Source organism: Stigmatopora argus, chromosome 5 (assembly GCF_051989625.1).
Source record: "Stigmatopora argus isolate UIUO_Sarg chromosome 5, RoL_Sarg_1.0, whole genome shotgun sequence".
Lineage (NCBI taxonomy): Eukaryota > Metazoa > Chordata > Actinopteri > Syngnathiformes > Syngnathidae > Stigmatopora > Stigmatopora argus.
Genome location: NC_135391.1, coordinates 11,776,915 through 11,800,071, shown reverse-complemented (window position 1 = coordinate 11,800,071; position 23,157 = coordinate 11,776,915). Strand labels below are relative to the sequence as shown.

General features: G+C 41.1%; 4 protein-coding genes across 4 annotated transcripts in view; 2 read left to right on the top strand and 2 right to left on the bottom strand.

Annotated features, from left to right (window-relative positions):
- The window catches only part of LOC144074626 (uncharacterized), a 282,179-nt gene that overhangs the window by 226,939 nt on the left and 32,083 nt on the right, over nucleotides 1-23,157 (top strand). The window lies entirely within an intron of this gene.
- Nucleotides 3,306-11,115, bottom strand: rgs7bpa (regulator of G protein signaling 7 binding protein a). Its single transcript, XM_077601812.1, has 6 exons — nucleotides 10,430-11,115; nucleotides 9,130-9,296; nucleotides 7,355-7,485; nucleotides 5,918-6,062; nucleotides 4,374-4,444; nucleotides 3,306-4,254 (listed from the first exon to the last, which is right to left on the bottom strand). The coding sequence occupies exons 1-6, from the start codon at nucleotides 10,577-10,579 to the stop codon at nucleotides 4,163-4,165; spliced, it is 756 nt and encodes a 251-aa protein (XP_077457938.1). The 5' UTR covers nucleotides 10,580-11,115; the 3' UTR covers nucleotides 3,306-4,162.
- Nucleotides 11,712-17,565, bottom strand: rnf180a (ring finger protein 180a). The gene is made up of 5 exons (XM_077601135.1): nucleotides 17,363-17,565; nucleotides 16,417-16,587; nucleotides 13,688-13,928; nucleotides 12,468-12,593; nucleotides 11,712-12,249 (listed from the first exon to the last, which is right to left on the bottom strand). The coding sequence occupies exons 2-5, from the start codon at nucleotides 16,564-16,566 to the stop codon at nucleotides 12,041-12,043; spliced, it is 726 nt and encodes a 241-aa protein (XP_077457261.1). The 5' UTR covers nucleotides 16,567-16,587; nucleotides 17,363-17,565; the 3' UTR covers nucleotides 11,712-12,040.
- Nucleotides 18,652-20,876, top strand: htr1aa (5-hydroxytryptamine (serotonin) receptor 1A a). The gene has a single exon (XM_077600828.1). It carries the CDS (start codon nucleotides 19,115-19,117, stop codon nucleotides 20,354-20,356), a length of 1,242 nt encoding a protein of 413 aa, XP_077456954.1. The 5' UTR covers nucleotides 18,652-19,114; the 3' UTR covers nucleotides 20,357-20,876.

Genomic DNA, 23,157 nt, shown 5'->3' with positions numbered 1-23,157 from the left:
AAATAACATCCTCTGATTCTAAATCCCTCTCCATCCTCATGCTCCTGGGCCTGACTGCGATCTTTGACACCATCTCACACACATACTGTTCCAAAGACTTTACCTTAATGGCTGCCCTCATTTCATTTAACCTTCAAATCATAACAATCAGAACCCCCTATTTGAATCAGGCCTCCATCAGAACTAAAATCCTTCCCTAAAGTACAAAATATTCCCTCACCCCGTCTGCTTGTCATCTTTCTTCCATCTTATCAGTCTCACATCCGTAGCATCATTTGAGATGATACTTTCATCTCTGAGCCACCTGATGGTGTTTTGGTTCACTCGCCTGACTTCGGTGCGGGCTCGATTCCCGCTGGTGGCATTATGATTGTGTGTGCGAACGGCCGTCTGTCTCTCTGTGTACCCTCCGGCTGACTGGCGACTAGTCTGGGGTTTTGTCCGCATTTAAGCTGACGTCAGATAGGATAGGCTCCAGCAACCCCCGCAACTTCCAAAATCAATTTAAAATGTAGACTCGTCAGACTATGGAACACACTTTCAATTTGCAGGAGTCCATTTTTGATGAGCCACAGAAGCCGGCGGCGCTTCTGGCTGTTGTTGATGAAAGCTTTTTGCTTTTGTGTAGTTCTGTTTTAAGTCGCATTTACGGATGTAGCACCGAGCTGTATTAACTGACATTGTTTTTCTTTAGTGTTTCTGAGCTCATCCTTTACACATTGAGTTCGCTTTTTGTTGCAGTTCCGCCAGAGGTATTGAACCGTATTGCCCTTTCTTTATGGTTTCCATTAATATTGTAGCAGCGTGCTTGTTTGGAGTAAACAATGTGTAGGAAAAATGTAAATATGATAATGGTGATATAAGTTACAAGTGCAAAAAATGGTAATATAGTATATATTATATAATAGTATATAATGGCAGTTCACTATACTAACATGCTTTCTCATATACCACCACTTTTCAAGGGGATTTCTGCCATATTAAAATAGACACTCCACGTGAAAGCCTGTTCCCTATTGATTTGTCATATGACTTGGATCTGCTGAATCTGTTGCTAGCACAGATTTGTTTATTTACGGAAAGAGAATCATCTGTCGCTGTCACAAGCTAATATACCCTGTGGCTCGGTAGCACACACTTCCAAACTGACAGCATGTAATGGCTTGGAATTGCATGAGGTCATCATTGAGTTTGACAACAACATCCGGATGGAATGTGATTATAAAGGAAATATCATTCATTCATTCATTTTCCAAATCACTTATCCTCACAAGGGTTGCGGGGGGTGCTGGAGCCTATCCCAGCCTATTATGGGCACCAGGCAGGAAACAACCTGAATCAATGGCCAGCCAATCGCAGGGCACGAGGAGACGGACAACCATTAACGCTCACCCTCATACCTTGGACTGTTCAAACAGCCTACCATACATGTTTTGGTATGTAGGAGGAAACCTGGAGAAAACCCATGCAAACCTGGAGAGAACATGCAAACTCCACTTTTCTGTATATCCTAGTGAAGTATTAACTGCCCAACTGCATTGATGAAAAGACACTGTAATATAAACAACCACTAAGGGAGCGTTTGGCAGGTCAATTGTTGTCAGTGTGCAAACTCCATCTGAAGAGGTGCATAAGAAATAATAACAACAATTTAGTAGCAGACAGCGCATGCACGTGGTCACAGCGCAACACTACATCAGACTGCACTTTTTTTTTGTCAGATGTGGGAAACATGGTGAGGAACTCAAATATGCACATGAAAGAAAAGGAAAAGTGACTTTGATGATAATATGTGTCCACCTTTGCTCTTGCTTTCAGAGCACATTGGGGAGTATTGTTGTAAGGACCAAGCAGAGTGCCTGACTCCGGGGTTTGAAGGTTATGTCCGCACTGGGGATGATGCTCCTGTCAGTAGAAACATGAGTGAATCTGAAGTAGGACTGATGGGCTGCAAAGGAGAAAAAGTGTCTGTTGTGGATATCATGTCTTGTAACGTTTAAATGACACCAAGGGTGTGTAGTGGTGGGGGGCATACATCTTGCAATTTGTCCTATACTATAAGTTTCAAGTCTTAACTTTTATCTTTCAAGCAAGTATGTATTATCAAGCCTTTTTGAGTTGAGACGCCCCCTAATTCTCATCAGATTGATTCCAGTTATCACTTGAGTTAAGAAAATCATTAGTTAAGTCTTGCATTCTTGCTTTTAATCACAATATGAAATGCCTATGCAGATCAGAGTGGTAATAAACCTTTTTCCCCTGCTATAAACACCAAACCTTGGAGTATTAGTATAACCTAAATGTGCACAAACATGTACATGTGTAAATGTATTTACTATTTACTATAAATTGTGGGCCAACAACTAACACTCCTAATCTCAACAAATGTGTACATATAATAGAATTCATTTTTTTTCTGGTTTCTGATCTCCATGTCATCATGATTAAGACCCAATAACTGTCCCAAAATGTCCAGAACTCACAGGAAAAATACTTCGTATAATCATGTTCAATTGTTCTGTCAATGAAGTTGGGAAGGAAGATAATGTTGGAAAAAGTAATCAAGCCGCCCTAAAGGTTTTCTGTAGCACACAAATGAACAAAAAGAACAAAAGAATTAAAAGAAGATAAAAACATCACTGTTACCTTCAGTGAAGGGATTTACCACGTCCCAAACATCTATGGTGAGTCAACACAATAGTCAAGGAAAAAATAAACAATTCCACTTCATTTCTATAACAAAAGTTTTATTAACAATGTAAAGGATCTACATCATCCTCATGTATTGACTGTCCCTCCAAGGGTCTCTAAACACTATCAAGCATCTTCCACATGGTGGTTCCATGCTGAGTAACAACCAATAACAGGCCTACTTATTTTCAGAGCACTGGAACAGGAAGTGTACAGAATACAAGATGCATGTGTGTGTGAGGGGGGTGCATGTGCAATTTATACATATGTATCATATATCCCGCTTTGATTTTGTAAGTTTAAGATACAGCTATATCTTTCATGGAAGACTAAAATAAGAAGAGGTATGAAGGAGAAACAATAAACTACTAGACTGGACCATACAATTAAATGACTTTCTGCCTTCCTTAACATATGTACATGTTTCATTGATTAAACATGTTTTTTTTTTTTTTTTTTTTTTGACATTTACATCACTAACCCTTCGGTTATATTGTTAGTGAATTTGACTCATTTCCAAATGAAAAAATAAATACAGTGGTGCCTTGATTTATGAGTTTAATCGATTTTCTGTGAAAAAAAGTTTCTCTACTGTATCCTTCCATGAATCTCTCTCTCTCTCTCTCTCTCTCTCTCTCTCTCTCTCTCTCTCTCTCTCTCTGTTTTTCCCCTTTTTTTATTACAAGCAGGCTGAAGGCCTGTGCAGGCGCCACTCACATTGTTGATTTGAGCTATTTCACCTTTATTTCGGGACAGATAACAATGTAATTTTGTAGGTATATTCTAGGGATGTATATGCACAAATGCTCAGAGCACGATTTATGATGTATGATTTTGTATCAAGGCTTGTGAATTAATTGTAACGTTTTAGTTAAAATTTTGCCAGTAGATGGTATAGACACAGCACTTGTATTGCATGTAGGTTAAGAGTTAGCAAATAGAGAGCAGCCTTCAGCCTGTAGTAGCACATAAGTACCTACTTGTTCATTTGAGTGGCAGCACATCTGAGGCTTGCTTATAAATCATCCAATTTTACCTCCCAACACAAGAAAACAAAAAAGGCTACATTTGTATTTTTCAGTTTTTCTTCAATCCAATATTTGTACATTTTTTTAAATTTTATTTTACGTTTGATACTGAAACATGCAATGGCTCACAATGACCATTAACACAAATTGAAAACCAAATTTTCAAAATGTGTTTGTTTTGCACTTGGGCATATTTTCTTTGTCTTTCTCTTTTACATGACATTACATCATTACTATTGAGCCAAAACTATTGGATAATTCTATAAGTTATTCTCAGTAGTAGTACAAAAAGATACAAAATAAATAAATAAATAACAATGGGCAGCGTTGCTATATTTTGGTCTGTTTGTTTGAAAATGGCAGTATTTGAGTGGTGAAGGACAGGACAGGACAATGTGAAGTTTCTTGACATTGTTGTTGTTGTTGTTGTTGTTGTTGATAGCTCAGCTGGTTACCAGGCAACAGAGGCCAAAGAAGCGCCTCTTTCTCTGTCTGACCAGTGGGTAGGGAGACAGGTTCAGCAAACTGCTGTCGTCTGCAAGCAACAAAAATGGAGTGAACGTATAGCACATGTTATTTATTTATTTTTATTTTTGTTCTACTTGTACTGCACTGTACTGAACTCTAAGAACTTAGTTTTAGGTCTCAACACACCTTGGTTCTTCAGTGGTAAAGGCATTGTCTCCCTGAGTTTACTAAGAAGGTTCTTCATTTCTCTCATGTCCCTGCAACAAATAAGATCAAGTGTCCATTTTATGTTGCATATTATGTATATAACTAGTATATATATATTAATACAGGGATTGGTTAAACAACAATCCAATCCAATTCATTGAAATGCAAAAGATCAACACCATCTTTTAGCTGTGCAATTTTTTTGAAGTGTGATTTTCATTTACATTTCTGAAATGTTTCAACAACAGAATTGTCCAAAACGTTAAAAATGGTTAGTATTTTTTTATTGCTATAGGATAAATGTACATGCTTGTATTAAATCGTTAGATGAACCACCAATCGAAATAAATCACATAGGTTGTAATATCAGAAAATATATTATTGTCCAAAGAATGGAGTTGGATCAAATGGTAATGAAATTGGTTATGTACACCTGTAATTACTAGCCGCAGGCCCATACAGAAACAGGTGTCAAACAAGTGGGCTAGATCCAACCCATCTAATAATTTTTTTACAGGCCCCCATCACAAAATATATTTACTATTTTGGTAGAGAATATATATTACTACAGGGGTGCCCATTACGTAAATCGCGATCTACCGGTAGATTTCCAAGCTACTATTGGTCGATGGCACGATAATAACATTATGAATTTGGCATGTCCACAGCAAGCTTTAGCGTGAATAAGCCCTGTTCCCTGCCGCTCCATTACATGTTGATATGTACTCTAATGCGAGGTATATCATTACATAATTGCTGAGCTTTGTCAGTGGCCTGTAAAAAAGATAGATCGTGGAAAGTTAACTCCTTGTAAAGAAGTAGAGCTTGGAGCGAAAAAGTTTGAACACCTCTGCAGTAAGTCATGTGTGATACCATTCCACAAATGTGGTATGTTAGAAGTGCAATCAGTGGATTGCTTCTCGTTTCATCACAACCCCCGTTGGTTAAAGTGTCTGTAGAACAAAAAGCTACCCGCAGTGGCCCACCAGGACCGCTTTGCCCACCCCTGAATTCTAACCCTAACAACAAAGTTGATCGCGGGAGGTTGGCTCATTGAAATGTAGATCTTGGAGCAAAGGAGTGCAAGCGCCCCTGTATTACTAAAATTGCTTTCTACAAATATTACAGGATTTTTTTCTCACATGATCTATTCTTATTATTAATGTTACAATAGTTGTACTGTTTACATAAATAATTGCTTCCAAAATTGTCTTGTTGCTAAAGTACATATAAAATAACAATAAAAGACCAATGTTTAGTGATAAGCCATAAAGAAATATCCATGCACACTTTCGGGTGACCACAGCAAAACAGACAATTCACATGATGGACTTGGCATACAAATTTTCAAATAGTGGACATCCTTTAGTAAGCAACCATTCCCACACTGGTAGGAGGGCACTCAGATCAATGAGCTACCACACTAACTTAAAGCCTAGGGAGGATGTGTGGCAGAGAAGCTGAGTGAATGAATACCAAAATTCACCCAACAGATTGATAGAGGAATTTCAGCATGAACTTACTTTTCAATTTCTTCTATATCCGTGGCTACCTGCCAGTTGAGTGCAGGGCCATCAGTGGGCGACGAGGAGGTGTCCTCAAGGATGGGGACGTCCGAGCTCTCCTCAAGCTTCCTGTCTGCTGAGGGGAGGCTAAAGGGCTCTTTGCCTGGTGCCACAGAAAAAGCCAGATGCATATCAACAATACGTTTCTGAGAAATCTTAGTCGGAAAAATACACTGAGTAATTTACTCCAAAATTGACAAAAGGCTTGCAGCATTCTATTCTTTGCACCAGTGGAGGCAATTTAAAAATGTACAGTTCTGACCACTGTTCCCTCTAAGCTGCGCGCGTGCGCAATTGCGCACTACTCTCGTCTTCTCTGCGCAGCAGAAATCCTATGGCGCGCAGTAAAAAAAAAAAAAAAAGGATTTTTTTTTTTTTTTTTTTTTTTTTTTTTTTTTTTTACCCCTTTCTTCATGATGGGCTCGGTTCTAATGTCCAAAGAGCTCCAGTATTTGTATTTAATCATTAAACGCTGTTTTCGGCTGGATTTGACCGAATTTGAGAGCATTTTGAGCCGTTTGGCGAATGGACGTATATAGACTTTTTTTGCCTCCATCGCGATATCATCACGACATTTTACCAAGGAATTCACTTCCCTGGGCTCGGTTCTAATGTCCAAAGAGCTCCAGTATTTGTATTTAATCATTAAATGCTGTTTTAGGATGGATTTGACCCGATTGCTGTCATTTTACGGCTCGGTTCTGCTACATCTGCCCGCCCAAGAGTGCCTTATCCCGGGCTGCCATTGATGGTAGACTAACATTGATTTTTACTATAATTTGGACAACACCGGCGGCGGGCCGGATTAAAAATCCTAACGGGCCGTATATGGCCCGCGGGCCGAGGTTGAAAAACTTGTACACACACGATCCGGGGGCGGGGCGAGCGCGCGAATCCCGTTTCGGCGAAACCTCCGTTCGGCCGAATGAACGTTCGGCGGAACGTCCATTCGGCGACCTGCCCGTCTGTCAAACGTCCGTCGGCGAAACGTCTTTAGGCGAATCATCCGAGTACCGATGATGTCGCTCACACTGGTACTCAGTGCGCTCAGGGAGGTTGACTTTCTGCTCAGACCAACGAAAAATTAGAGGGAACATTGGTTCTGACACAAAGATGGTGGATATTATGACAACAGAAATTTTGTTGCAGTTTGGATTGCAAGATAGAAAATTCATTATTATAGAATGAAGGTTTTTTTTAACACTTCAAACCGAAAAACGTAAAATTCTCCATTGTGTAACACAAAGTTTACTTGTGGCCGTCATTTCAGCGCAGTTAGCATTGGTGATAAATAGTTCTCGTATAAGTATCACTCATTTTTCAATTTGCTTCAGTTGAAACATTAATGGTTGTTCTCAAAGTGTATGCAGAGTAAGTGCCTCTGGGTGTGTTTACCTTTCCTGTGGAGCTGCAAAGAGCTCAGCAAGCAGCAGGACTTGAGCATCTCGGTGATGTACATTTCCAGACAGCACTGCAGTTGGATGAAAAGCCTGCAGATCTCTGGGTGAATTTCGCCATCCTCTGGCCTAACAGAGACATCAATGATTAGCCTTCTTCAAGGGGGAATATTGTAGAAAGTTGCCTTTTTAATGTATGGCTACAAATAAATGAATTTCTGGAGTGCCTGGCGTGTGAAACGGAGCAAACAATTAAATCTTTACTCAACTGCCTTTTCTGAAAATGCGTCAGTAAACACTGCCATCTGCACTTCTGCACTGTTATGTAAAAGTGGACTAATTTGCATAATCATTTGTGTTTGGTGATGTGACCACGCAACATACACACAAACTGCTTTTCCCACAGGTCAGTTGGACAAAAGTGTGTCGAAACATGGCAAAAGTAAACTAATTGAATTGATTTAAAAAATAAAAACATCAATATTACTTCAGTCAGACATAAAACATGACAATAAGCAGTAGAGTTACGCCTTCACATTTGCTTGATGAAATGATTATCTGTCTTTGAGTTTGCTTAGCTTTCAGAGGACGAGTAATGAAATGCGCTGACATAAAAAGCCCATCAAGTGTGATTTATCTACCCAGCGCTCCCTCATCACTGACTTTTATGACACTCCACAGCAGCTTTGCACATGCTTCAATCTATAGCAGGTGATGGCTAAATGAGCTCTGAATCACCCAATGGAGAGTGAAAGTACTAAGTGGACATTTGAAACACACAAATGAATATATTGATCAATGTCGCATTAAAAAAATTGTTGGTATTTTTGCAGCAACTTTTGACAATAAATATGGGTAATTGCTTTTAATGCCCGCAAGAAGAGACTGATAAGATTTGGAAAAAGGTTAGCGTTTCCATTACCTACTAACATACATTTTTGCCCTTTCTTTCCACTTTGTTAACTTGAACAAACTTTAACTTTTTATTTCATTCAACCAAATAAAAGCGATCCACTAATCGCTGCCAACCCTCCCAGTCCAAAGGTATTGGATATTTATTGCAGTCGATGGCACCCAATGAGTTAATACGTATATAAAAATAAATAAACAATGATCCTTTTTACATGATTCCGACCGATCCTTTGATTCACATTGGATTTGGGAAATCTTTAGTATATATAGTGTATTATGTTAGTCTCGAGTGCAGATACTAAAACTACAATACATTTACACTTTATTACACCGTTATATCGAAACATTTTATGTTATTTTTAAGTGTTACTGTCGGTGTAAGTGACCCCAGTGATGGCTCAATGGTCCGAGTGCCCTGCTGTTATTGTGGAAGCCTGGCTTCTATTCCCACTTGTGGGTTACGTGAGGAAAGGCATCTGGCGTGAAAACTGTGTGTCAAATGTATCATGCAAATTGACTGTTTTGCTGTGGCAACCCCTGAGGGGAAAAGCTGAAAGGGATAGATGAGATGGGTGGACTGTTGTTTAAGCAAGTAGTTATTTTATATATTATATAAAATAGGGAAGACCAATGAGAAACATGTTGCAAAAAAATCTTTTTTCTCCCTGCAGATTACTTTTTATTGTTTGTTGTAAAAAACATGTCCAGTTTTGGAATCACAAAGAAAATGCTGGCACCCAGCTATAAATATTAGTGTGTTTTTTTGTCAAGTTGTACCTATGGCATTTCAGTACTAGTTTCTTAGAAAAAAAAGTTTGTTTTAGGAGATGGTGGGAGGTTATTTGCCTGATTAAATCTTACCCTGCTATTAAAGAGAGACTGTGGTGTGCGGCCCTGGCCATCTCACAGCCTTTGCTCCGTGTCTTCAACATATCAGCCCGCAAGTTAGGGCAGTCGGCAGTGATCTCACCAATAGAAATGACCAGTTCACGGTAAAGAGCTACCAGCGTGTTGAACTCTTGCACGATCTGCATTGCAATCACATGGAAAATATCAGTCAAAAGCATGCATTTTCAGTCGAATAACAGCTTTATTTATTTTTTTTAGCCTGCCTGTATTATTAAAATAATAATAATGCTCAGGTGTTTAGGTCCAAATGCATGATTGTAGACCAGCCTAAAGTATCTCACATAGTTTGTTCCTTTTTGTGGGAAAGAAGTACGTCACACTTGTAAGTGCTCAAATAACGTGACTTTTTTGTACCTGTAAAAGAAACAATCAAATAGCATGATAATATTAAAATGTTTTTTTACATTTTGCCTAGCTCTTGTATTAGATATTAGATTAGTTGGTGTGTATATGTTTTTCATTAAACAAAGTACAATTCAAATAAATGATAATTATGATGCAATATAATTCCAGATCAAATTGAATTGGGCATGCGCACTTTCAAATATGTTTTATTTTATTTTTAAAAAAGCACATAACTAAATAATAATAAAAACATTATTCTAAAATTGCCCTGGCAATCAATTTAAGGTGTCCACCTGCCTACTTCCATATTCGGCTGGGATTGGCTCTAGCACCCCGAGACTCGTGACGATAAGCGGTGCATAAAATGAATGAATTATTATAAAATAATGTTAAAATATCTAAATGAAGAGGTGAATTGAACAAAAGCAACAAGTGCCTTTCAAAAAGAACCAAAGTGCATATAAATAATTTTACCCTATGAAAATACTTGGATTACAAACATTGCTTTAATAACATACGGTGCATGTGGACTTTGCAGCACCTTGCAGCACCCCCCACGACCCCCCCCCCCATTAAAAAAAGAGAGAAAACTGCGAGACTTCCATGCAGCATCTGCAGAACGTTCATTGTACGCAGCCATCACTTCACATTCACATGTTTCATCTATGTCATGTGTATCACATCATCATCATTGAACATCTCATGAACAAGCCGAAAAGAACATATATATATTGTATTTCTTCAAAATCATCCACTGCAGCTCGTTTTGCTATGAATGGTCATTACTATGGCATGTCGATTCTGTTCTGCATCAACATTTTGGTCATACATGAGCGTGTAGGATGCACATAATAGGATCCGCGCATGATGTACCGGTGCTCGGGATTGACGCGCTTCCGCCACTTACCATCCTACAATCGGCCACAGCACGCTGGGCTCTGCGGCTACTCTCCGTGCTCTCCCGGCGCTGGGGGTCTCTGTAAAGAGGCTTGCCGATCTGGAAGATGTTCCCGGCCGTTCTGGGGCGGTTTTTGCGCCCATTCGACGCCGAACTCATGCATACACAGGCACTAATCAACCCGTCCTGATAGGGAACGAGCTCTCCTGCGTGCCGCTCCCCAAGCCCGGCTCGCTCTCTTCCTCCTTCCCCCGCCCCCCAAAGTCTCCACCGTCCTTCCTCCTTCTTGTGGACTCTTGACCTGCTTGATGGTCGTGAGGCGAAGGTCCGATCACACCCAAAGCCTCACCTTCCGATTGTGAGGCTTGTCGAGGATGGTGGATGAGGGCGGGGAGGCGGAGAACGCGCGCCTCTTGTCCGCATCAAGTCACCTTCACACCCGCAGCATGCAGCTCGCTCGCTTCGTCTCCTCCTCGTGCATCATCCGGCACACCGCGTCCATTTCTTGTGCTTTGCAACGAACACCTCGGTCAAAAGAAGGCAGGGGCAGATACGCATCTGCTGCCTCTAAGCTGCAGAGAAGCTGCAAACGTCACCGGTCCACAATTTGTTTGGATGTATTTTTTGGGAGCTCGCAGTGTCATGTGAAAAACTCCGCATTCATTCACAAATCTACCCCCTCCCTCCACGCTCCACGCTGGTTCTACCTGCCGTAACCTTGGAGGAACATTGTGTGGCAAGCGTTACAGTCCCCTGATTATGAGGTAACATACATAATAACATAGTATACGTAATATACATACAATCCTGCAATATGGGGATATTGTAAGATATAATCATTTTAGCATTCAAGAAATAAAGACATTTTGATTTGTGGACTGCATGCGATTCAAAATACCGTATTTTTAAATTTACACCACTGAAACATACATTGCAGAACAGAGAAAAGAGCAAGAAGTCAAGACATTAGCAACCAAGATGCAAAATTATATTCATCACATTATATTTATTTATATTCATTTTTTACATAACTATTTATGTAAAACAAATTACTGAAATTCTACAGTTGCCTACATTCAGAATTTCAGAATCATACTTTTTTTGTGTTTGTGTAAAATGTTTTTGCTTAATATGGGAAATAATTTGTAGGGCAACTAAGATTCAGATGATTTATTGTCAAACTTAAATAATAATAATAATAATAATAATAATAATAATAATCGGACATAGGCCATGTCGTCATTACCACAACACAAAAAGCCTACTTGTCATCACACGCAGAAACTGCATCCACTTGTGCATTTGTCTAAGAATAGCTCTCTCACAGTAAGCATTCAAGTGCAAAAGTAATATAATGTCCCCTTCTAATTTAATCATGATGAATCATGCCGTTTGAGTCCTCCTGATCAAGCCCTGCCATTGAGAGACAGAACTTGTTGTTTATCCTGTTCACACAGAGATCACTGGAAGCCTGAATGTCCCTCCTACACAAGATCGTCTTTGAATCGTTTATTAATGGCTGATAACAAGCTGACGTGGCTGCTGTTTTCCCTCCACTCAACATCCCACCTGCTTATCTCCACAGGAAAGCTATTCGCTTAGTAGGCATTTCCCATTAAATCAACAAGAGGTGAAGAAGAGGTAATAGAGAATGCAAAATACAAAGAAGCCGATTATCCAGTTCCCTGAATAAATGTAGATGGTGACCATGTCCATGTCAAAGTGCCAACCGTGGGCATCTTCATCAAAGTCTGGTGCATTCAGACGAAAGCCGCCTCCCGTGCGTGACAATTGGCGCCGTGCCCCAAAGATGGTTGGTCTCCTGAAACCTGGAGGGAGACATTGAGATTTTATTTATATATGCCTCCTTGTCTGATTTTTTAACATTCAACATCGGAAGTATTGGCCAGGATCCTCTATTTGGTGTTTCCCGATTTCTCTGGAATTTATATAGACTCGGAACAAAGTGTGAGTTCTTGTTATTTCATAATCGGACATCTCATTCCGGTGATCGTTTTTTTTTTTTTTTTAAACTTCAATGAATTACCCCCAAATGATCTGAAGAGTTTTCTGCAGCTCGGCAGAGGCCATTTTGCACAGCTTGCTTTCTGGAAGTATTGTTTGCGACGCAGGAATTCCTTTGGGAGGAACGTCTTTGCCCTTTGGTTTAAATCTGTGAGAAAAATATTCAAATACTGTGTTAGGGAAATATGATTGATTCAGTAAACACCCAAAAACATGACCCATGCATGACAAGCCCTGCATGCTGCTGTTTCTACGTGACCTTCACTTGACTAATCAACACAAGAACTAAATTACCCATCCTCAAAATCACTTAATCATCAATGAGAACGCTCATCTGTGGGGTCTTGTTTTCCTCTTGACCCCATCCATTCAGACTTTTATGGCACACAGAAACTGCAAAAATAGACGACGGTGGATTATCCAATCACATTACGATTGGGTTACATTAGCATTTACTGACTGACCAAAGCAGTAGGCCCTACTTGCAAAAAATAAGATCCAATACCCTTTTATTATCATTGTGTCAGATTGAGAAAGTTATTGTTTGAACAATTAAATTATAGTTGTTGTTTGCAAATAGCTCAAATACCTCATGGCATATTGCAAACATTCTCCAAACTCATCTTAATTACCATATGGAATTACATTGTTAAATTTTTTACGTGTGTTGCAAGATGACAAAAACAAAATTATATATATATATATATATATATATATATATATATATATATATATATATATATATATATATATATATATTTATATATATATCGCATGTTTGAAAAATGTTTAGCACGTCTGCCTCACAGTTCATAGATTGAGTGTTCAATCCCTGGTGGGTTGCAGCATTCCATGGTGAAGTTTTGCATGTTTAATATAAACCCAGTGTGGGTTTTGTCGGGATACTCCAGTTTCCGCCCACATCCCCAAAACATGCATGGTCGGCTGATTGAACCCTCCAAATTTCCTGTTGGTATGAGTGTGTGGGTTCAGGGTTGTTGTTCTCCATGTGCCCTGTGATTGGTTGGGAATCAATTCAGGGTGTACCCTGCCTACTATCCTTTGTTGGCTGGGATAGGCTCCAGTACCCCTACCATTGTAAGGCATCTCAGATACTGAATAAATGAATAAAATAAAATAAGCAAAAAAAAGATCTGGAGCTCTACTCTGTCTCCTTTGAGAAAATTATCAGCTTCTAACTATGCCACAATCCACCCTAAGACCTGGCTTGACTTGGCTCACCTTTCTGGAAGAAGACGTGTGTGATGATGGTTCTGCATAGAGGGCAGGGCGTGTTGTCGGGCCAGTTCTGGGCGAGTGTCCTCAGGCAAGGTTCGCAGAAGATGTGCTTGCATGGTTGACACATGTACGGGTTGAAATAGAGATCCAGGCATACGGAGCAGACGTAAGCCTCTGTGGCCACCTCCTCTTTATCCTCATCAGTGCCGCTGTTGCTGCTGCTAACACTATCTGTGTAACCCTCCTAAGAGTAAAAGAGAAGGACAAGTCTGAACATCTCATTTTCTGAACCACTTTATCCTCACTTGGGTCACGGGGGGTGCTGTAGCCTATTCCAGCTGATTTCGGGCCAGAGGCGGGGCACACCTTGAATTGGTGGGCAGCCAATCGCAGGGCACAAGGAGACAAACAACCATTCACGCTCACACTCACACCTAGGGGCAATTTAGAATGCCCAATCAATCTACCATGTGTGTCTTTGGAATGTGGGAGGAAACCGGGGTACCCAGAGAAAACCGACACAGGCCCCGAGGAGAACATGTAAACTCCACGCATATGGACCGACCTGGATTTGAACCCAGGTCTTCCACTGTGAGGCCGACGTGCTAACCACTCATTTACCGGGCCGCCCAAGTCTGAACATTTCAACTCATTTATTGTCATTGCTTCTTTTTGGGATCTAAATGCATGCAGCTCCCTTTGCAGTCTTTTTGGGATTGTGTTCAATATGCTTTGAGCATTGTTTGACATATTTGACACTCACCTGCATTTGATTATATGTGTTTGACAAGTATCACATTCGGTGAGATTTCTACGGCGTGAGACTGTCTGTCGCTTATGTTTTCTCACATCTGGCACATAATGTGTGACGAGCAAACTGAGTGTTATGTGGAAGGTATACAGTCATTTATACATTGACATGTTGCCCTTGGCATTGTTTTACCCTGGTTTGCATCACCAGTCCCACAATAAATCCCCCCTAGCACAGCCTCCCAAGAGCTTGTACAATCACACACATAAGCCCCCCCCACACACACACGCACACACACACGCACACACACACACACACACACACAAACATACCCACATAGTTTCAGTTTCCAATGGACACCCTTGAACTGAAGCAAAGGAATATGGCATATTCAATATGCCATCCCTCAATCGTGGCAAAATCTTCCCCTCATGTCACTACACTTGGCCAGTAAAAAGTGCCACATCAGCATCAGTGCCACTTGTTGACAGCTAACACTTGAGAAGAGGTAGAACATCAAGAGATGCTTCCAGAGTAATTACCGCTTTGAAATCCATGGGGGATTTCCTACTAGCACCGTCCCATCATCCCAAGGTGTGTCATTAACACATAGGACCATTGCTATCGCTGAAGGCGACCCATGTAATAACTTCCCGTGTGGAACTCGCGGCTCGAAGCCCGGTGGACTGGGGTTAAAATAAGTATGTTCCCAGGATGTTCAGAAGATGTATTTTTTAGGCCACCAGCCAGTGAATTGGTCATCAGAAAACACTGGTACTTTCTATTAAAAAATATTGTTTATTCATAATCATTATGTGAGGAATGGTTTGTTTTCTGTTGGTATTACGTTAAACACACAGGACGTAAGCAAAACAAATAGCAAGAAAAAAAACTACAATATTACACAAGAAGGCCTTAAAAGGTCATTTCGGTCATAATAGTGGGAGTTGAGCTCTTCTTCTTTCTCACAAATCTCTATAAGAGAAAGGAATGTTTTCCTCTAAGGCACCTTGACTGTCAGCATGGACTCTATGTCCTAATGTTTTTTTTTCCAATTCATTTTTGGCTAAAACCAAACTTCCATTATTTTAATTATTAATATCTGTTAGAGGATTATATAACAGGTTTTTGAGATTTGTTCCATAAAATGTTAGCATTCATGTAATATATGTAAAATATTTTCAGATTTTGAAAAAATATATTTTATGTATCAACTCGTGGGTCAGGAATTATGATAAGAATTGAATCAGGAGCTTCTGTATTGCCGCAAACGTACTAATGTGTAAAATGATGCCACTCTAAGCAAGATTCAAAGCACAACTTTTGTTTGGCCTTTTGTGTGTGAAGAGCTCACTGCAGCCAAGCCGCATCTTGCGGTCTATTCACTCACAAACCCACTTCAGGCTTGGCTCAATGCCTATTGATGAGCTGTGTGCATGACAACAGCTGAGGAAAGAATGGTCGCATGCATACGCGCACGCTTCAACAGTCATTCAAGAAGCCATTGTAAAAATGGGAATAGCAGCATTTCCTTTGGATTTTATTTCTCAGCTGTTTGAATACACCAATATTTCACACTAAATATATCAATACGTATCTTAATTTAACAACCTGATCCTTTATTATATATATATATATATCAAACTGTAGCAATTCATTTAAAAAAATAATAATTCTATATATTTTGAAGTGCCGAATTTGAACTTTTCTGTGCACATCACAAGCTCATTTAAAACGACAAAATTATATATATATATATATATATATATATATATATATATATATATATATATATATATATATATATATATATATATATATATATATATATATATATATATATATATATATATATATATATATTTATATATATAATTTCGAAGACACTTGTGTATTCAGTCAATAAGGGGGCTTGTGTCAAGTGGATACCAAATTAACAGACAACATGGGGTTTATTGGAAGTTGGAACTGTGTAGTTCACCTGTTGTTGACTTTGCCTCCATCGCTGTTTTCTCCTCCGCCTCCTCCTCCAACTCTTGCTTCTCTTGCTCTCCTTTTTGCTCATTTTCCGCTCCGAAGGTGAACTCGCCAAGTCCATTGGCCTGCCACTCATCCCCTCTTCGTTTGTCATTGTCGACAAATGTGAAATAATCTTGAAAAGTAATCAAATAATGTTTCACATCTTTGACATCACCTTCAATCCGTGTCATGCCCATATCATAGAGACCATCCACATCACAACCATCGGTTTCAAACCATGCATCTTTGTAAGAGGGTATGTCCTTTGTTTATATGTTTATATGTAGCCTTTAAGATCATCAGTATCACCACTATCATCGGTGTCACTGTCGCGATGCATCTTTGTAACAGAGAATCTGTATGTCATGAAATCTTGCCCTAAGTAAAATATTTTCTATAGAAGTAGAGTCGTCGGACCCACCACCTCCGTACTCTCCTTCTGCAGAAGCTTCAAAATCTCACTCATCTGTCTCGGTGTGCTTTATTTGTGTTCGACCTTGTGAATGTTCTTTGTGGACCGGACATTTTGGTGCCGAAAATGTCCGGTCCACTATGAACATTCACAAGGTCGAGATACCCACCCACCCTTTTCTGCTCGGCCTCTCCACGCTCGCTATTTTATTAACTTGGAGAGCCCTTTATTGCACAAGCTCATGATGCGCCAAATCAGTTGGAACATGAGCACATCTAGCCAAAATAATTAATTTCGGGAATGTTTGCGACTTATGTGAGGCTGTGATGCCGTTGTCTTTTGTTTTGCTGTTTGTACGAGCAGTGAATATTTCACGCTACATCCTATTTGTGATAAGAACGCACAAGGCAAACCTACACATTTTTTAGCAAGTGCATGATAAATTCATTTGCACTAATTCCAACAGCCATCTTGTCTCGTCACTCTGTGGACTTACCTGCCGCAAAGTGCAGGTCGTAGAAGTTGCTCCTCCACACAGACATCACTTTCAATCCCCTCGTCGACTTCCAAGCGAGAGCTCATAATGGCACTTTTAAACCTTGTTTTCCTTCTTCATCCTGATATTTCTCTTACTTTATTGTCTTCTGTCTTTTATCTCACAGGGATTGTTCCAATGTCCAGGTGGTAAACCCTGTAGCCCACCCACTCTCTACCCTCTACCATGACTGCAACTGAGCCCACGAGGACATTCCATGTTGAAAAAAACACACACAAAAACAGAGAGAGAAAGAAAAGGTCCACTGCCCTAGTTAGAAAAAAAATACAATAGGATGAGGCCTGGCAGTAGTGTTTTTGTGTAGACAATACAGTACAGTGTAGTAACAGCGTGCTCATCTAGCTGGTACTGCTGTGTTCTGATGTTCTGGCCTCTCTGGTCTCCAGATTTCAAAGTCTCTGATTTCTTTTGGAGGGGGTTAGTGAAAGGACTGGTCTATATGGGTGTCTCATCTTCCAATTGAACTGGACATTAGACATATATTACAGGACTGCTTGTGTTAAGAACCATTTGGGCTTCCTTGAACTACGTGACCACCCGGAGACGAGATCAGAGAGTGTCGCAACTGTCTTTCTAGATCGTTCTGGTAGCAACCATAGGCAACGCAATGCTGAATGAACTGAATTCAAATCAAACAAGAGGATGGGTGGTTAGGCCAGATGAGCTCAGAATTTTTTCCCCAAAACAAGGTTGCGATCAACTATCTTTGGGATCTACCAGTGGCGGATTTCGAAAATTGATGACAAGTGGGACATATGGTCCACCTGTTTTTTTTTGTTGTGATCTGTACACCATCATCTGAAATACAAGAAAAAAAACCGATTTGAATTATAGTATGAGTTTTTAATTGTAGTTCCAATCTCAGAAATGACAGACAAAGCACTGAACTTATTTCCACGCATTCTAATTGATCTATCCTGTATTTTCATCATTCTGTAGGGCTAGATTTTATGCTGAGGGAGTAATTTGAGTCCTTAGATGCAATACTACGTGGGTACAGCAGATGGCAGCAGCGTCCCTTTCTCCCTCGTAGAATTAGAGGTGAAATAACTCCTATTATACATTAGTACTGCTCTTATATTAACTACCAAATTCAACCTGGTTTGTGTCACTCTTGGTTATAGCACTTGTAAAAGTGGCGTTATGAACAAGTGCTCATTTCCACCCTAAAATACAGCCAGCTTCCTGCACTTAATTTTATTTAGAATGTTTTTTTTAAGTCAAGAAGAGGAGCAATTCCGTGGGATGAAGTGCAGGTTGGAAAAGAACAGGAGAAAAATGGGAAGAAGTCAGTGGAGGGGCGCCTTTTAAAGGGAAGGGGGGAGCGACCTCCTGGCTCTGACGTGTGTTGAGGCGGCTGCTATAAAATCATTCCCATCGCCGCCGAGCTCAGATGACTCTCGGCACATTTGAGCCCGCACCGGCTGTCACGGCTGAGCGGACAAGCAGACGTCAGGGGAAGCGCGCGCGCACACGAGCACAAGCGCGCGTCATGCGTCCCGAAAGCCGCTCGCACGCACCTCGGTTGGAGCGCACCAGGACGCACGGGATGCGCACAGGCACTGGCAGCGGCTGAGGGACAGCCGGGATCCCCTGCCCTCCCTGTACCTCCCCTAACCCCCCCTTCTTGACTCCTTCCCGGGCTGCCTTTATGCCCTCCCCGAGACGCCCCGGGAAAGTTGTGCTCCAAGTATGGATGACTTGCCCGCCCGAGGGAACGACAGCAACTCCACCTTCGGTTACCCGCCCGGGGTGGAGGTAGTGGTGGACTGGTTGGGATCCAACAACAACACCGGCGCCTCCGATTCCTCGCTGTACGTGCAGCTGGGGTACCAGATCGTCATCTCCTTGCTGCTGGGGGCCCTCATCCTGTGCTCCATCTTCGGCAACGCGTGCGTGGTGGCCGCCATCGCCCTGGAGAGATCCCTCCAGAACGTGGCCAACTATTTGATCGGATCCCTGGCCGTGACGGACCTCATGGTGTCGGTGCTGGTACTGCCCATGGCGGCCCTGTACCAAGTATTGAACAAGTGGACTCTGGGCCAAGGTATCTGTGACTTGTTCATCTCTCTGGATGTGTTGTGCTGCACGTCGTCCATCCTGCACTTGTGCGCCATCGCCCTGGACCGTTACTGGGCCATCACGGACCCCATAGACTATGTCAACAAGCGCACCCCGAGGAGAGCCGCGCTTCTCATCAGCGTCACTTGGCTGGTGGGCTTCTCCGTCTCCATCCCGCCCATGTTGGGCTGGCGGAGCGCGGAGGACCGAGCCGACCCGGACGCCTGCCTCATCAGCCAGGACCCGGGCTACACCATCTACTCCACCTTCGGAGCATTCTATATCCCCCTCATCCTCATGCTGGTCCTCTACGGGCGGATCTTCAGGGCGGCTCGCTTCCGCATCCGCAAGACGGTCAAGAAGCCGGAAAAGGTCAAAGGTGAGCACTGTTTGACTTTGTCGCCAGCGGTGATCCACAAGAAGAGCAACGGGGGGTTGGGCGGAGGGAGGCACTGCGGAAACGGCGCCGTGCAGTTCGGCTATGAGGCCGAGTCCCTCGAGGTGATGGAGGTGAGCAGCTCCAAAAGTCACCTGGCCCTCCCCAACACGCCACAGTCATCCTCGCACGAGAACCTAAATGAGAGGAACTGCGACGCCAAGCGGAAACTGGCGCTGGCTCGTGAGCGTAAGACCGTGAAGACGCTGGGCATCATCATGGGCACCTTCATCTTCTGCTGGCTGCCTTTCTTCATCGTGGCCCTGGTGCTGCCCTTCTGCGCTGACAGCTGCTACATGCCCGAGTGGTTGGGCGCCGTCATTAACTGGCTAGGCTACTCCAACTCCCTGCTCAACCCCATCATCTACGCCTACTTCAACAAGGACTTCCAAAGTGCTTTCAAAAAGATCATAAAGTGCAAATTTCACAGGCCGTGAACGTGTCCAGCTACCAATGAGTTGTGTCAGATCTCAGCTTGGGTAGTTATTACCCATATTTAATACTGTGGTTGGAGTTTGCATTGCATCACATTGTGTGCGTGAATAACAAAAACAAAAACAAAAAAAAAACAGTCAGGATCTTTGCTTCTCCCATGTTGTTGCTGACATAAAATTCAAAAAGACAAAGTATGTGTTTTTAAAACACTTCAGAGCTTCCCCTGTAGTGGTAAAATTCAACTATAATTGTAATTTAAAAATGACTTGCAGTGTCATTTGTAATGTTTCTTCCATTAAGTTATTGCTTTCTCAATTCTTATGTATTTGACTTATTTTTTTGCATATTGATTTTTTTAAATCGTTTTTTACATTCTCATTTATGCAGAGATAAACCATCCAATCCTTTGGGATGCATTTCTTGTATGTATGTAGCTGTACCAAATAAAGGGTCTCGTGAGCACAACGTGAATGAATTGTGCTCAGCCACATTTTAGGGAGGTACTCAAAGGATATGCTAAGTTTACTGCTTATATATATATATATATATATATATATATATATATATATATATATATATATATATATATATATATATATATATATATATTTATATATATATAGCGAGTGAGAGAGAGAAAGAGAAAGAGAGAGAGAGAGAGAGAGAGAGAGAGAGAGAGAGAGAGAGAGAGAGAGAGAGAGAGAGAGAGAGAATAGGGGGAAAAAAAACTATGACGAAAATACTAATGCGCAGACTTGAATTCAGGCTCAGTCTCTATGCGTCATGAGGCCTCCAGTGATAACAAACAAGGACTCTTCATTTGCTCCCGCTTAACGTTTATCTAGTGTTGTGCTCACTGTGTTTATTGCTTGTATGCAATGGCGCCCAGTGCTGCCACGCAGTTTTCATCCATGTATTTTCTGTCCTGCAAGTTGACATCACGAGCTTTGTAGCACAGAAACAATAAAAGGCGATCCAAGTCACTCCTTATTAAGCTACGCTGAGTCCATATTTGTGTGTTGGAGAAAGCAAGAGTTTATTAACTTAGTATTTCTGCTCATAGATCTTCATATGCATTGCAGGGCATTTATCTTGTTCAATTCTGCTTGAGGATGGGGCAAAGCGCCTTATCATACTGATAATGATGAGGTTATCAGCTTGTCTGGATACAAACAACGCAGGCTTTCCCACAGCTATTTACAACAACGGCAATGACAACAACATCGTGACAACATTAAGAGTATTTTTTTTAATTATAATGAGCACATCTAGCCAATGGTTGAAGAGATTCAGGTATTGATTTGAAACTCGGCAGCCTGGAAGCTGAGTGGTTAGCGCATCAGCCTCACAGCTCAGGGGTCTTGGGTTCAAATCCAGGTTGGTCCACCTGTGTGGAGTTTGCATGTTCTTCCTGCATGGGTTTCCTCCGGGTACTCTGGTTTCCTCCCACATTCCAAAAATATGGTAGGCTGATTGGACACTCTAAATTGCCCCTAGGTATGGGTGTGAGTGGGCATGGTTGTCCGTCTCCTTGTGCCCTGCGGTCGGCTGGACACCGATTCAGGGTGTCCCCCGCCTTTGGCCCGGATACAACTGGGATTGGCTCCGGCACCCCCCGCGAACCTAATGAGGATAAAGCGGTTCAGAAAAATAGATGAGATGAGATGTTCAGATGAGAGAGTAGATACACCTGGATTGGCATCAATAGTTCTAATGATACCTTTCATTCGGATAGAAGCCATGGTTGGTGACATAGTGTTAACAATTTTTAGATTTTTGTCATGTTTTCAGAACATTTGCAGTTAAATGAGTTAATAATGACAAACTTAAACTGTCGTAATAAAAGATACAGATTCTAAAACACGTAATTATAATGTTTACGACAAATATAAGAAAGATAATTATTCTAATTACAAGTTATCCGTGTTAAAAAAACAATAAACAAAAGTTGAAACAAAAAATGTATTGAAAAATATTTCTTTTTTTAAATTGATCAGTTCCAACAACTGTAATCTGGCTGGCAAGCGTATCAGAGTGTACTCCATCTTCTGCCCATAGTTAAAGATAGGTTACAACAACTTCGTAATCCTTGTGGAAGATACACATAATGAGTAGTTTGAATAAGAAATCCAAATGTAATTGTATATTAGGTATTACAATTATTACATTCTGTTTGAAAGTCGACTGTGTCGTATTGACATGGTGATTCACATTATTTAAATTCAGGAACTCATTTAGGAAAATATTAGCAGGAATATGAGAAACAGAATTATTGTTGACGTTTGCTATGAAGCTCTTCATCTAAACTTAAGTGTGCAGATGTGCATTATGCATATAGTGTAATGTGAGTGTGCATTCCTCCGTCCATTCATACATTTTTAGTAGCCCTTGACTAGTCATCAGCCATGTGTACGTTGTCATTCAAACATAAGACCAATTAATGATCAAACTGTTCATGAAATTTTGGGCAGATAGGGAGAAAAAACGATTTGTTTTCAGAAACCCTCCCACCTCGGGGACAATCCGATAAGCAAATTTCACACATGAGACCAGTAACTGAAATTCAAATCATCAACATCAGAAACCATGAGGCAGATTTGGAAACACTCATCCTGCATCGACCATTTATAAGCACTAAAATTAGATAATAATGATAATAGGGAGTACTGTATGAGGGGAAACCTCCCCTCTGGTCAAACATTTGTTTCAGCCATTAATCTATTTTTGAGTGGATGAGAAGAAACATTTCAGGAAGAAGGACTTACCAAATGTTGTACAGAGCACACAGGAGGCCTGGGCGTTT

What these genes read in the sequence shown, in the direction of transcription:
- rnf180a (XM_077601135.1), bottom strand. Translation starts at nt 16,566, where the DNA reads ATGACAAACGAAGAGGGGATGAGTGGCAGGCCAATGGACTTGGCGAGT. An exon ending in GGAGGCAAAGTCAACAACAG is followed by an intron (nt 13,929 to 16,416) that starts GTGAACTACACA and finishes TTTTACTCTTAG; the next exon opens with GAGGGTTACACAGATAGTGT. An exon ending in ACTCTTCAGATCATTTGGGG is followed by an intron (nt 12,250 to 12,467) that starts GTAATTCATTGA and finishes GTCTCCCTCCAG; the next exon opens with GTTTCAGGAGACCAACCATC.
- htr1aa (XM_077600828.1), top strand. Translation starts at nt 19,115, where the DNA reads ATGGATGACTTGCCCGCCCGAGGGAACGACAGCAACTCCACCTTCGGT.
- rgs7bpa (XM_077601812.1), bottom strand. Translation starts at nt 10,579, where the DNA reads ATGAGTTCGGCGTCGAATGGGCGCAAAAACCGCCCCAGAACGGCCGGG. An exon ending in AGTCTCTCTTTAATAGCAGG is followed by an intron (nt 7,486 to 9,129) that starts GTAAGATTTAAT and finishes TGTCTCTGTTAG; the next exon opens with GCCAGAGGATGGCGAAATTC. An exon ending in TTTGCAGCTCCACAGGAAAG is followed by an intron (nt 6,063 to 7,354) that starts GTAAACACACCC and finishes CTGTGGCACCAG; the next exon opens with GCAAAGAGCCCTTTAGCCTC.